Below are 15,373 nucleotides of genomic sequence, written 5' to 3' on the forward strand. Positions count from 1 at the left end.
TATATGTAATAAGCTGGGAGTTCTGTGACAGGCAGGTAACTAGTATATATGTAATAAGCTGGGAGTTCTGTGACAGGCAGGTAACTGGTATATATGTAATAAGCTCGGAGTTCTGTGAGGGGACAGGAGCTTGATATCTCACCAGCCTGATTCTGCCTTATACATTATACTGCATTACATCTACAGAGGAGATTGCGCCTCCGCACAGAACTCACAACCTATTATATAGAGCCTATACACAGAACGGGGTACATTTGCTACAATGAAAAGAGGTGATGTTGCCCATAGTAACCTACCAGATTGTGTCTATCATTTTCTAGCCTGCAAGAGTGAGGTGCAGAGGTGTGAGGAGTCCCCAGTGTTCTCCATGAAGACGGATGACACCATATCGTCTGATGAGATCACTGATAGCAGCACCAGTGGCTGTTATTACTTGACGGACCGGTCACCATCCTCATCAGACACCAGCAGCACCAGCTCTGAGTCCTCGGAATCCTCCTCAGATACCAGCAGTGACTCCTCGCCTAGGTAGGTTGCCGGCACAATATGCGCGTTCTCCCTGCTCTGGTCGCTGGGGTAGATTTCAGGTCTCTTGCTGTGATGTAGAACCGGTATCTCCATATCTGCTGCAGCCGGGGCCGCTACACAAGTTCTCTCACACAGCGCTGATGGGCTGGTATCCTACTAGTATGACATACCTGTATATATCATTATACTAATGAGTAACAATATAAGAAGAGAAATGCTACAGTAGGAGAAATGAAGCCATGTAAATTATGGGGCCTACACACACGTAGCGATATTATCAGTGATCTGAGCGATGCTAGATCGCTCAGCACTGACCGCTAAGCATACAGCGCAGCACCAGTGCTATGTGCTGAGCGATCTGTCACTGCCCATGTTCTCAATAGAGAGAACACAGACGATGACCAGATTTATACAGCGTGCAGTATCTGCATCTTCTGGCAATAGCGATGCATGGGGACACGCATCACTATGGGCCCCACACACAGCGATGCATGCTTCATTTCTAGGCAATCTAGTCAGATCACTTAGAAAATAAGCCACAATCACTTGATGTGTAGCCCCATTAGAGGGATCTCACATCACTGTGCACTGGGCTTCCTGTATGGGGCCATCCTTGTCATGTCACACCCACAGTATCAGCGCTCTTATTGGTCCAAAGAGGAATCACATGGATAAATGTAGTCAGTAAGGGCCAGTAACATGGTGCAGGCGCCAGATAGCAGCAGGCCAGGGAATAATGAGATGACTTGTACATGGCAAACGTTTGTTTCTTTACAATAACAGTCACTGATCAAAGTTTGTTTTTATAGGACGGTCATCTACATCAGGCCTGTCTCTGTTGGCTTCCTCTGCCAGTACGAGGAGGACGGGATGCCCAGGGTCGATATATAACCAAGATCCTGGACATCAGACTCACTGAGTCCCTCAAATTAACATCTTATCCCATAACCTGGGAACTTGTTTTTGAAACATTTATGTTTCATATGTTTGACTTGATTATATAACTTGTTTTAAATATGCAGTAAACTTGAATCATTGAAGTTTCTGCTAAGCCAGTCCTGTTGACGGCCAATCCCCCTTCCCAAGCCTGTCCCGTTGACGGCTCATCCCCCTACCTAAGCCTGTCCCGTTGACGGCTCATCCCCCTACCGAAGCCTGTCCCGTTGACGGGTAATCCCCCTACCCCCAATCTCTGTCTTCACAACTCCCTCTTTCCATATCCAGCAAGTCTGAAACATCATTTTGCTGTCACTGTCTATGGAGTCATTTGGTCGCTGAGCGGCCTCTATATGATTCTGTTGTTGTCAACAATAAAAAGCCTGACCAGCCAATCAGTGTCTGGTGTGTTATTTCCCACTAATGTGAGTGTTCCCGTTGTACTACTGTACTGGTCTGACCCATATTCATGTGTAATATTAGCTGTGGGAATGTAATGTGTAATAATGGTAAGTATATGGTAGGTTGGTGCAGTACTGTGGGCTATGAGGATCTGTGCACCTACACTGAGCCCCAGAGGTGACTGATGCCCCAACACTTGGTGTCCTCCCTGGGTTACATAGGGTTAGCTACTCAGAAGAGGTATCCAGCAATTACTGCAAGAGGCTGGAATCCCCCAGTAGCGTCATGTTCTGATCTAGACCCTTCCAGTTTTTCTGCTTGGACGTGCCTCTAGATTGCTATCCTATAAACTTCCTTAAAAAGGAAAGTAATTTGTTTTGCTCAACAGAAACTCTGAATGCTGAATAAGCAATGAGGAGACATGAACCACTGGAGGGTTCTGACATGCTGACACTTTAATTAGTATTAAGGTCATATGTAAATGAGATAGGGGTGAGCCAATCAGTGGGTTCAAGGAGGGGTAGACAGGATAGAAAGGGGCATGTGATATAGGAAGCTTCCTCTTTTGCTTCCGAATCCCCTCCCTCCCATCCCTTTTTCTTTGGCGGCGGTAAAGAATGGTCATCTTGCGTAGTTGTGTGAGTTTGTAGATAGTGGGTGCACTCTCCCTGACATCGATTGTCATGGGCCATGCTTCTGCACGGGGGGATGGCCGCACCATCTGCAAGAGCGGTGGTGCTGGGAGAGTGATCCCCAGCGGTGTATGGATGGTATGGTGATGCTTACCCCCACTTTCCTATCTTGACCGTTCTTTGGTGCCGCCACCATTTTGATAGTCTTTAATAAGTTGTCAAAAATAAATTGGACATTCAAGTTTTGAAACGCCAGCACTTGTGTCCGTGTCGTTATTTTAGTGTTAAGTATTAATTAAGTTAGAGTTAATATAGGGTTGAAGTTTATAAAGTATTGGGCATGAGGACGCCCACGGGTGAGTTCAAATAAATGAACAGCGGTAACAATATTTCCTGATAAGGACTTGACACGGAACAAGACATTGTGCACTTGTATCTCTATATATATATTGATATCCGTATTGTTATTCTGGAGCCTGCCGTTAATCACATTATGCATGTTCACATTTGTTGTAGCTCTTAAGAAGTAATTTTACTGTGCATTTTAATAATGTTTAGCAGGTAAACATCAACATCATACAGACTCCGAGAAGGGTTCTTTATTTAAATAGTAATCACATTTAAGAGGCTGATTTGCATTGATGTGATTTAAGTTTTCTTCTTATCTGTGCTTCCGTGAACCTCTCTGCCATTCCTGTGACAGATTGGCTTTTTTACAAGATCCGTGTTCTGTTGAGTGCACGTTCCACACAAGCAATTCTCTGTGCTTTTCTATTACTGATTAAAAAACACCACACACCAAGCTCCACTAAAGCAATGCAATAGCTATAGAAGGATCCTATGGCTGGAGTTTCCGTGAGTCTGGGATTTCCGAGCGTCTCAGATTTCCAGCTCATGTCCTTATACCACCCTCTATACAGCCTTCACTGCAACATCCAATAGAACAAATCTGCTCCTCTCCACTCAAGGGCATTACAGTTGATTAAGGGTCCGATTTAGGATCCGAATTTGGTCATGGTTTGCGCTAGAGTTTGCGCATTTTTGTGCATGTGCGAAGCCCTGCACTGAACGGCATCGGGAGTTTGCGAGCCGATTGTTGTGGGGAGGGAGGGACGGGGGAAGACGGGGGAAGACGGGGGTGGAAACGGGGCTGGAGAAAATGAATGCCCAGTGTTTTATGGGCATCCCCAATGAAAACGATGGAATGCAGATGGGCCAATGGGTTCTATTTCAGACAGGATGTTGCTACGGGCAACCAATCAGATACTATATATTATCTTCTAGAAGGTGCTAAATAAATAAGTCGTAGATTCTAATTAGTTGCCCATAGCAACATCCCATCTGAAATAGTACTCCCATGTAGTTAAGTAAACCCCAGTGATTCAAAATCTTAGCTCCAATATCTTAGCTCCTTGTTAGGACCAGATGATACACAAGCAATGGTAATTTAAGTATAAACTCCTGTACTCAGCATCGGTATCAACCGATGGCTGTCTCAGAGGTGGGGCTGCAGCTTGGTCCAAAATTCAAACAGGGGAGTTACACCAACCGCCACCTCAACCACTGCCAAACATCACCAGCCGGGACTCATTTTTAGTTGGTGTGGCTTCCCTATGTTGGACTGTGCTGCAGCCCCACCCCTGGATCCACCACCATTATCGACATGATCCTAATACTGTATGTGAGATCTAATGTCATTTTTTTGTGGTAAAGCTTACATATTATAATGAATAACAGGGGAGGTGTATCAAGCCTTCTACAAAGTGAAGAAGAGGACAAGTGGAGACATTGCCTACAGCAACCAATCAGCAACAGCCATTGTAACAGCCATTCTGGGAATGTAGGCAAGCCTGCTCTAAATGTAAGCATAGCTATTGGCTTTCATGCCCATGACACTCCCACGAGAAGGAACAGTTCAGCAAGTACTGTATACATGGTCACTGTCCAGTTACCTGCAGAAATCAACAGATCAATCCGTCCAGACTTGCAATCTCCCCTACATCCTCAACCCCGTCGGTTTAAAAAAAACAAAACTTCAGTGGCACTACTTTCTGCCCAGGAGGAAGAGTCTGGAGTTTGCTGCAAAAGTATCCATCTATCCCCCCGCCTCTGTCTCCCGGTAAGTTGGGAGGTATGCTTTTCTGAAGGGCAAGTCGGACATGATTTCCCTTGGACTCCCCCTGTAGCTCTCCAGGAGGGCTTCCATACAATTTGGCACCTTATGTGCCATCTTTTACCTGCAATAAATAGCATGCGATTGCTGATGGCTCAGATTTATCCTATGTTCTGCACATACCACATCCGTCTCCCATGTGATGCACACGGGAACGTGTATGGGATCCTATCAGATGTAAAACACCTGCGATTTGGCCAATTTTCATCGGATTTCTCACGCCGATCCATCGGATTGGGATGAAAACAGGCCAAATCTAGCGTACAGGGGCTTGGCGGGGAGGTGCTCCATCTGACGGGGATGCTCGAGCGTCTCACACGCGTCCCCGTGACACGGCGGGGGAGAGAGGATTTCCTGCCCGTCTCCGCTTCAGGGAGATGGCAGGGTTAGCAGGGGGTAAGGGCAGCTACAGACAAGGACGGGGTAGCAGCGGGGAGCCAGCAGAGGGCTCCACGCTTCTGGCAGCTGGCGAACGGCGGCGAATGGCAATTCTATCGCCAGGAGCAGCTCAACTGAGAGCTTCTCCATCTGTATCCCTGTGTCATCCTGTGTATGCCACTCTGTCACCCTATGTATTTCTCTCTGCTATGTCCATTGTAGTGAGACCTCGCCAATATACCAATTGCCCACCTCCTCTTAAGACTAGAAAAGTATTCAAAATTCTGAATTACTGGAATATACACAATGTGGTGTTAGAGCATAGTTACCTCCCCTCCTGCATTCTGCAGGCGACTCTCTGAAATAACAGCAATCTCCCTCTCTCCCTCATTAGTCTAGCAATCTCCCTCATGTCACCTAGCCCACATTACACTGTTACATCATAGTTACCTCCCCTCCTGCATTCTGCAGGCGACTCTCTGAAATAACAGCAATCTCCCTCTCTCCCTCATTAGTCTAGCAATCTCCCTCATGTCACCTAGCTCACATTACACTGTTACATCATAGTTACCTCCCCTCCTGCATTCTGCAGGAGACTCCCTGAAATAACAGCAATCTCCCTCTCTCCCTCATTAGTCTAGCAATCTCCCTCATGTCACCTAGCCCACATTACACTGTTACATCATAGTTACCTCCCCTCCTGCCTTCTGCAGGAGACTCCCTGAAATAACAGCAATCTCCCTCTCTCCCTCATTAGTCTAGCAATCGCCCTCATTTCACCTAGCCCACATTATGCATCTGTTACATTTTTGGGGGAACAAAAGGAATGAGAGACAGATACATTTACATTGAATCATCAGCACCATTTCCCAGCATTGGCGATAAAACACAATGATTCCACAATGAAGGCTACTTGCATTTCTTGTGGCTATTTATATGGAACAATCCCTGACACGTATCAGTAACTTTTCTTCAGCAAGTATAGTATCTCTTAGTAACTGCTCTGGGGCTCATCTAAATTTGGATATAAGTCATTTTACCAGATTCCTCTAAGATGTAGCAGTACACACCCACGCTTCTAGCTGCCACGTTCACAATCTCGTTTCACAATCTCTCCATATATGGAACTAAACACGCCCTTTGGGTGGAGCGTGACACGCCCCCTCAACGAGGTGCTATGTAAATCTATATTACCAACTATAATCTCCCTGAAACTAGTTTTCAAAAGTGATTCCGCAGTGTGAATGGGTATATGGTCGTTAATTCTACAAGATGAAGGTCGACGTGGGTCAAAGTCGACACCTCAAAAGGTCGACATTGGGTTAGGTCGAACTTGGGCATTAAGATGACACAAGCATTAGGTTGAAATGGCCATGGTCGACAGTCAAAAGGTTGAAATGGTGTTTTTCACTTATTTTTAGCTGACTTGCCAACAGGCGGTATTTCATGCCCTACCATCCAAAAGGGCTTGGTGGAAGAATAAAATAGTGATTGCACGCCTTGATCCATACGAATGCACCGGCAATCGATAATCGAATGGATCACAAATTCGCACATCAGTGATCAACTCTGAATAACCCCGTTTATCAATTATTAACGATGTTTAGTCAACGCAAGACACTTGAGGGTAGTTTTGCCAAAACCAAAACACGAGGATGAATTAGAACCAAAACCAAAACACAGCGGTCCGTTCACACCTCTACTTCGGACAGGCTCAGTGTAATAAACCAAATGATTTTACCTCAGAAAATTCCTGGTTTGAACTTGGACGAGACACAAAACTTTACACATTTAAAAAATATAAATCTCACAACAAACATGGTTAAACTCACGGTCGTCTTGCCGAAAACCATCTGAGAGGTGGTAGAGATGTGTTGGAGGGTTGTAATGTTTTGTTCTTTCTCCCCCTGCTTGTGACGGTTGACCCATAGTTTCATATGAGGAGCCGCTGTATCTCGGCCTATTCCTGGAGTTAAATAATGACATATATGAGCTCCCTGATTTTCGTCTTAATATTGCAGCATATGAGGTCTGCTGTCCAGGGATGGCGCTGGCAGTGTCTGAAAAATGCAGAATAAAACAAGGCAAGAATGTTAATACAGAAAGTTTTGGACAGAAGTAACTTCTACTACAGTTTGTACAATTCCCCTTCTCACATCGTGTCACTTCTCCTGTCACATGCAGCATTGTGGTTACTAACACATCACTTGTCTCCTGATATACTCTGTGCTGCTGGAGTACCCTGCTCCTTCCACTATATAACTGTCAATGTATGGCTTCTGTCACACTCACTGCCTTTCACAAGATAAGCACACTCTTCTCCTAAAATACTTAGTGCTGCTGTAAACATGCTGATATATACATTAATAACAAAACAATGCTCTAAGTCAATCAAACAAGTTTGTTTTAAAAAACAACATTATTTTCGCAATTTCAGCACATGGTAGAGCAGTTTGTGATTTCAGCCGGGATGTACTAAGGGAAAAAAATGTGGTAAAATGTGTGGGATGTTTTACCGCATTTTCAAAAGTACTAATACCCGGCCGTCGCGTCTTCGTAGGGCAGTGTATTGCCACCTTTGGCGATACCCTATAGAATCCTATGGGCTTCTATCACCACCCACCGACCGCCGCAGGTGCCTTCCCCCCTCCCCGTCCTCCATTAAACTTCTCCTCCCCTTAGCAGTATGTCACAGCCAGATGTCCTTCCGGTTGCAGGAGGAGGAGGAGGTGGCCGGCACAGCCGCAGAGCCGGGGATGTGACAGAGACCCCACACACACCACATCACAGGTATCGCAGGGGGCCTCCTTCACCACTTTGCGATGCCAGGTGCATATGTTAATACATATGTGCTAGCAACGCTGCGGCAGTGCGGCAAGGGGTGGTGATGTATTTTAATACATCCTGCCCTTGAACGTTAATAATTCCCTTAAAATAAGAAGAAGAAGAAGAATTACTACTATTATTATTATTATTATTATTATTATTATTATTATTATTATTGTGAGTATTATTATATTTTTAAATGACAAACTAGATGAATGCCAATGTATTACTTTTTCTAGGGTATGTGGTTTGGATGTGCAGTACATGTCTTACAATTTGCAATCAAACCTCTTTAACAATTCTTATACCGATTTACATTACAGTTACTCTTAAAACGTATTTTATGAGCTAGAACATAAACCCTTCAATAAAGAGTTAATGATGATTCATTTCAGACCGAGGATTATTTATAGCAATTTCTTCTGAATCTCAGTCACGCTATTCTTATTCAGTGTTGCATACTTATTAATTATCGGGAATTATAAATTCTTATCGCTGCTTCTCATTGGAGTTTATCACTGGTATGTAGCGCTATACACGTGCAGCAACAGTGCAATGCGTTCGCTGTAGTCTGATAACTAATTCCACTGCGTGCGCACAGTAATCAGACTACGCATGTGTGACTACAGCCTCACGGACATGGCACGACTTGATCGTCTGATTCCTCTGCGCAGAGTTTGTATATTAGCAATGTGCATATACAGTAGGTTTTTTAATACAGATCAATGATTCTGAAGAAATAAAAAGATCCTCTTATTGAACGAACAAAACGGTCAATCAGACAATGTAGTTATACTAACGCGTTTCGTCATATAGTTCACTTCATCAGGGGCAAATGGGTACATCAATTTTATAAGATGACCACCCAATATTCTTATATGGAATGGGATTCCTCAAAAGGGTATGATTCTGGGTGTTAGTTTGCTGCTTAGCGAGCCTTAAAATGCCACCCGGCGGCCGTGCAAATTCCGGCCCCACGTTACGTAAAAATCCATTCCCAGGCTAGCATGCAGGCCAGAAATAATTTGATGGTTGCCAACCATTGATTTGGGGCAGTACGGATGGTAAAATGGTTAGCATTGCTGACTCACAGCACTGAGGTCATGAGTTCGATCCCCACCATGGCTCTAACTGTGCAGAGTTTGCAAATTCTTCCCGTACTTGCATGGATTTCCTCCGGGTACTCCGGTTTCCTCCCACATTCCAAAAATATACTGGTAGGTTATTTGACTCATAACAAAAATTAACCCTAGAATGGATGTGTGTGCGTGTACATGTGTTGTAGGGAATATAAGCTCCACTGGGGCAGGGACTGAGGTGAATGTTCAAATATTCTCTGTAAAGCGCTGCGGAATATGTGTGCGCTATATAAGAAACTGGTAATAAATAAATAAATGATTTCTGCAGTGCTCACAAATCTATGTCAGTCTCTACTGACTTGCGGTGTCCTAGTACAAGAACTAGGCATGTGGCTGACATCCTGTGATGTCAACCGCACGTCCCGGGAAACAATGGGGACGCCCAGCATTTTTCTGGGCCCGCCCAGTGATTTCTAGGAAATGCAGTGCGTTCCCATGTGAACGCCCCCTTCCTGCCTTGATCACACCCCTGCCCCCCCCCCTCCCGTTACAGCGCAAAGGAGACTATGCAAGTCTCCAAAGGCGCCCGCACTAGAATTAGACCCATAGCCTTATAGGAACACATACTACATGTCTGTAGTAAAAATGAGTGATGTCATGGTGTGACACGACTGGTGTCAGAGCTTTGCACTTATTAAGTGAGAATGGTTTCAGAATTGTCTCCGCTGTCTCCTGATGGAACGTCACCTGACCTTTCCATTGGCTTGCAAACTGCAACATAATGAGATTGAGAAGCCTGTTTGCATCTTTATAGCTCTGCGAATAAGACTCAGCCTTCCTCTGACAAGTGCTTGAGATTCCCTACTGATGAAACACTGGCGTGTCGTTTGACTCCTTATTAGCATGAATGCTGTCATCCATCACTGATGTAAAGTAATGGAGAGCACGGTACTTGAGATGTTACAATTGGGCTCTTAGAAAAAAAAAAACTGTGATCATCATTGTTCCCAGCATCAGATTCTCAATCCGGCTCTTCAGAATAAAGTTTTGATAAGAATTAATTTAAGACACTTTAAGTTTCTGGTCATTCAGTTTAGACTGAACTTTGCTACGAGCTACAGATACTGTATCTAGTGATTAAAGCTTAGTATATCCTTCGTACATCACGTCATAAAGCAGTAACGGCACATTTCTCTCTAAGCTGAATTATATGGAAATGGAGTGCTGAAATTAATTAATGTTCTAGGCTCTTTTCTGTGGTGACATAATAGCATCAAAATACTTGTTGGTTAGGTGCACTTACATACTGCAAACATCCTAGCGCTACACGAGCCAAAGGTCTCTGCTGGATTGAGGTCTGAAGGCCAGTGGTGTGCCTGGAACTCATTTTCATGTTCATGGACTCAAGCTGGTTCCATAAACTCATTGTCATGTTCATGAAACCAACTTATGCTATGTTGCACCCCTTTTACACCGCTGCAAAAACCTGGGTTTTTCCCTCGTGGACCCGGGTTAGCGGATGTGTAAAGTGAGTTAACTTGTGTCCCTTTAGACAGGATTTCTACACAGGTCCTGACCGAGGTAGAACACGGGCAGGACCGGGGTAGAGGGCAGTGTAAATGCGTACGCTGGGTGCTGGCTCCCAGTGCGACGATCAGTGGTTCCAGCTGGGTGATCGTCGGTACCGACGCTTGGAGATGATGTCACAGTGTAAACAGTGCAAATCCAGGTTCCGACCTGGCTTGGAACCGTGTTCCAAATACCGGGACGTATTTGGGATTTGGGTGTAAAAGGGGTATTACATGACCTGTTCCCCTGCTGGAAGGGTCCTTTAGAAGATTAGTAGACTGTTGTCACAATGTGATGCACATGGTCAGCAACAATGCTCAGAAAGTCTGTGGCATGTAACACTGCTCAGCTGGTTTCAAATGTTCTAATGTGTGCCAAGAAAACATTCCCCAAGCCCCTGCACCACCACTAGTCTGAACTAATGACACAAGACGGGATGGATCCCTGTATTGATGTGGTTTGCTGCTACCATCTGTATGTTGCAGTAGAAAGCATCAGTCCACAGACTGGGAAATGTTTTTCCAGTCTCCAGCTGCTCAGTCTTGGTGATCCTGTGGCCGCTGTAACCTCTGTTTCCCATTCATGGCTGACAGGAGTAGAACCTGGTGCAGTCTTCTGCTACTGAAGCCAAACCACTTCAAGGTTCTATATGTTGGACATTTAGAGATTCTCTTGTACAGAATAATGACTTGTGCATATTAATTAGCTCAAACCAGTCTGGCCATTCTCCTTTAACCTCTTTCATTTTACCTTCATCGTCACCCACAGAACTGCCACTAACTGGATTTTATTTTAACATCATTCTCTGTAAACACCGAATACTATTGTGCATGACAAACCCAGGACACCAACAGGATTGAAGTGGCCAAATGGGTACAGGGGAAACCTTTGGACTAGGGTTACCAATACCGGGGCATTTTTTCAATCCCGGAATTTGGGATTTAAAAATGCCCAATCCTGAGATTCCCAGGATCACAGAATTGGCTTCCCTTATAAAAAAAACCCCGTCCCGGCCATCCCGCATATTTACTTACATGTGCGGTGCGGCTGAGAGGGTGGGCGGTGAAGCCAAGAGCCGCATGGGTGGGCGGGTGGTGAAGCTGGTAGCCGGGAACCGGTGGGTGGGCCCACAGTGAAGCCGGGCGATGCAGTTAGGGTGGGAGCCGGAGGGCGGGCAGTGCGCCCAAGACGGGGGCTGTGTGGCCTGCGCAGTGTGACCTTGTCACTCTGCACAGAGCCACACTGCCAGGACGGGAGAAGCCGGGCACATCCAGTACTCAGACACTGCCCGGCATTAGACTACAGTCTAATCCCAAAATCCCAGGATCGGAAACTCCAATCCTGGGATTGAAAACTTGGCATTTTAGGGGCCAAAACCCGTGATCCCGACGATCCCGGGATTGCCCACCCTACTTTGGACATGTCGGTGTAGCAATGCACATACATGAAGATGTATGGATACTGGTAACGGCAGCAGCTTAGTGAGTGGTACTGAATTAGGCCCCTAGTGTGAATTTGAGACTTTGAAGCCAAACATATGACTTACAATAGCCAATGAGACATTTGCATCATAATAAACTGACATAGATTCTTATTGGCTGCCACGGGATAAGCACCTGCTCCCTGTGCACCAATTCAGCCGAACAGTGAAATAACAAGGAATACTCTCAGAAATAAGGATGTTGAAACTTATAAGCAGCTAAACTTAAAGCTGAGGAAAAGAACGTAAAGTAACCATGTTTCCACTATTTAATGATCATTCTTTTGATCTTCTCCTAAAAAAACTCAGTATTGATCTTGTGACCAAAGCCATTTTTTGACCAGGCTATGTTCTATTATGTATATAATGCAATGTTATTCGGGGTAAGGCCGGCAGATATGGAGACGCCATCCAATATATGTGCAGCAAAAGATCACGCTGCACTTCTGATGTAAATGAAAGTATTAGCTCAGACTTTTCCTCTCTATACATAAAACAGAAAGTTCAGATCAAAGGAAATAAAAGTGAAATGGATTTTGCCGCAAGGTATTCTTTATTTTTGTATTAAAACACATTTTTCATAATTTAATGCTTTATCCTTTTTTTTTTTAACAACCTGATCAACAAGAGCTGTTAGAAGTGGGTTATGGGCTGTACAGGAGAAGGGAAATGATGGATTCCTGTAATACCTCCTGAATTCTGTGCGACTTGGCAGCGGAATAATACAGCTGTGTCCTTTATGATAAACTTATCTCGCTGACTACGGTTCTGTTTCACTTGTCAGTGAAAATATTCAATATATATATGAATGGGATTGATGTGCCCAATGCAAAACAATAAATATATCACAGGAATTTAAGGGGTAATTCAGACCAGGTAAATGCCGCACCACCGAACGAACCTGCACCTGAATCCTCACACTACGATGCAAGCCATCAAAATAATTTTTCCTCTCTTCGCAGATAAAAGTAAGTCTGGAGTTAGTTTTATGTTGGCCGTTCTTCTGCGAATTGGGGCCGGGCACTATCATCATGGGACGTCATCAGCCCGCCGGAGCAGGAAGGGGCACGCCTGCATTCACAGGGATCCACCCAGTATTTCTATGGGCACGCCCACCATTTTTGCTTGTCCCTTTGCGAATGCCTCGGCGAGAAAAAACTCAACAAAGTTGTTCGCTCAGACGGTTTGCACATACCCCACCATCGGAGATGGGGCCTAGTTCTGTCTGAATCAGCCCCTTAGTACCATGATTTGGTTTTATTAAACATGTGAGTTATTTATTGCAAAATCCCTACAGGGATCTGTTCCCACTATTTCACATAATCTTAGAGTTCTAGAAAAATTCTGTCTCTGTAAAATTGGGAATGGACAAAGGGCCTGATCAGAGGCATCATGGGTCTGTATTCTTTTTGCTGAGAAAGGGTGTGGCCTATGTGAAAGGGGGGCATGATCATGATGGGAATCCTGATGATATACAATAACTTTGAGGGCAGCTAAACATCCCCGGAGATGCTGGGATGCCCCAGGGATTCATCAGTCTGTACTTTTGGCTCCTCTATGATAGGAGCCAGGTGCTGCAGGTGAAAATCCCACTGTTGCACCTGGCTCCTGTCACTTTGGAGAAGCCAGCATTTTTGTGTCATCTCCTACTGAGTGTGGCCTGCACCCCTCTTCTGATACCACTGGGTCTGTTTGTGATGGCTGCTACTGCTAGTGACCTGGAGCTGCAATGCACATGTGCTGCACTAGTGCCTTGGCTCTGGTTGCCATGAGGATTGATTTTCTGTAGCTGTAGTGTGATTGATAGGCTGGAAATGTCTGGAGGCAGAGATGGGGAGTGGCTTTGAAATTGGAGATGTGTTGCCTCCAATTCTGTGTTGCACCAACTGCGACTCAGACACTGATTCACTGGCCTTAACAGCTGGACATTCTAATCAACCTTAGGTTTTGTATGTCTTGGCAGACAAGCTACACCCTGGCCACAACCTGTTTGAACCCCTTCCGTCAAGCAGACGTTTTAGGTCCATCCCAGCAAAGATGACAAGAACTACAAAAGGCTTCTTCCCAATAGCTGTCCACCAACCAAACCGTATTGAACATACCAAATACTAAATACTAACTCGAACTTTTCTAGATACATGTGAAATGTATCTGATGTATGTTTATGCCTCTCTTCCCACCCCCTTTGTGTTCCCTGATTGATGCTGCACTGTTACCACAAAAAATTCCAAGCATACGCAAGTATACCTGGCCAATAAAGATGATTCTGATTCAGATTCTGATTCTGATGTCCAATAGCCAATGATGTATCTCTGGAAGCAAGCAACGGATATGTAAATCAGGAATTTGGAGCATCTTTTTCTAAAAGATGCTTCATTTAGTATTGACATGAAATCTCAGATCTGCTGCAACCGAAAATGCAGCATAGACCTGGACTGCCTCCTCTGAATCAGCCCCACACCTACATCTATAATGTGGCATACAGTATGTAATAGGGTTCACGTTTGCCTGAGAAGCAGAATGTCGGCCAATATTAGCTTTATTTAAGATGGTAACAAGGCAAAACTAGGTTGGTTTTGTGTGGATTATTAACCAAAGGAACATTAAGTCATAACTGTGTCATGATCTCATAAGTATAAAGTACGGAATCATCACTCGGACTTGATCCCAGCTTTGGTGAACTTAGGACAAGTGCTGATATTCAGACTCCACCATCTAGAATGTGCCGGCTTTCCACCCACTCCCCAGAGCTAATCTGTTATTTAAGGCTCCAAAATGACAGTTCCTGAGTATGGTGCTTGCGCTGTAGTCCTGTTGGTCCTTGTCTCCTGTCTCAACAGTTCTATCTACTGGATTATGGACTTCAGCTTTGTTTGACTTACATTTTAGCTCTGATTTCTATGGCTTGTTCCTTACTTTGTCATCTGATTACATTATGGCTACCAATCACAGATTCCTGCCTTCTTGCACATGTATTGAAGATTTGTCTCTTTTCTTTGATTCTGCTCTATTTATCTGCTCAGCTACCAGTAACTTGCTTCCAACCCTGAACTTCCACGGGAGCTGCCTCTGAGTTATAGCCTAAGAGCCATGAGTAGCCAAACCAGTCCTTGAGATCTACTAACAGTTCATGTTTCCCAGGCCAGCTGTGGATCTGTAGTTGGTCTGGAAAATATACTACTACTGTTGGTAGATCTCAAAGACTGGTCTGGCCAGGCCAGGCATAAGTGAATGTCTGACTCTCTATAGGGTGCCTATGGGGATGATTCTAATTTGATCGGTCCCCCGCATGTTCGCATGGGGGAATCGATTTTTAGCGCATGCGCATAGTCATTTATGTGCATGTGCAGCCGCTGTGTGCAAGCGGCCA

At 44.8% G+C, this 15,373-nt stretch overlaps 2 protein-coding genes across 2 annotated transcripts in view; one reads left to right on the forward strand and one right to left on the reverse strand.

Moving 5' to 3' along the window:
- LOC146059228 (uncharacterized) overlaps window positions 1–591 on the forward strand; it is an 11,374-nt gene extending 10,783 nt beyond the window's left edge. Inside the window, exon 3 of the mRNA XM_083171339.1 lies at window positions 321–591. Within this exon, the coding sequence (XP_083027465.1) occupies window positions 321–532 (212 nt within the window). The 3' untranslated portion in view covers window positions 533–591. The remainder of the gene's footprint in view (window positions 1–320) is intronic.
- CNTN5 (contactin 5) overlaps window positions 1–15,373 on the reverse strand; it is a 1,198,205-nt gene that overhangs the window by 466,407 nt on the left and 716,425 nt on the right. Inside the window, exon 5 of the mRNA XM_083170083.1 lies at window positions 6,882–7,109. Coding sequence (XP_083026209.1) covers window positions 6,882–7,109 — 228 coding nt within the window. The remainder of the gene's footprint in view (window positions 1–6,881; window positions 7,110–15,373) is intronic.

Source organism: Crinia signifera, chromosome 2 (assembly GCF_055691185.1).
Source record: "Crinia signifera chromosome 2, ASM5569118v1, whole genome shotgun sequence".
In the NCBI taxonomy this organism is placed as follows: domain Eukaryota; kingdom Metazoa; phylum Chordata; class Amphibia; order Anura; family Myobatrachidae; genus Crinia; species Crinia signifera.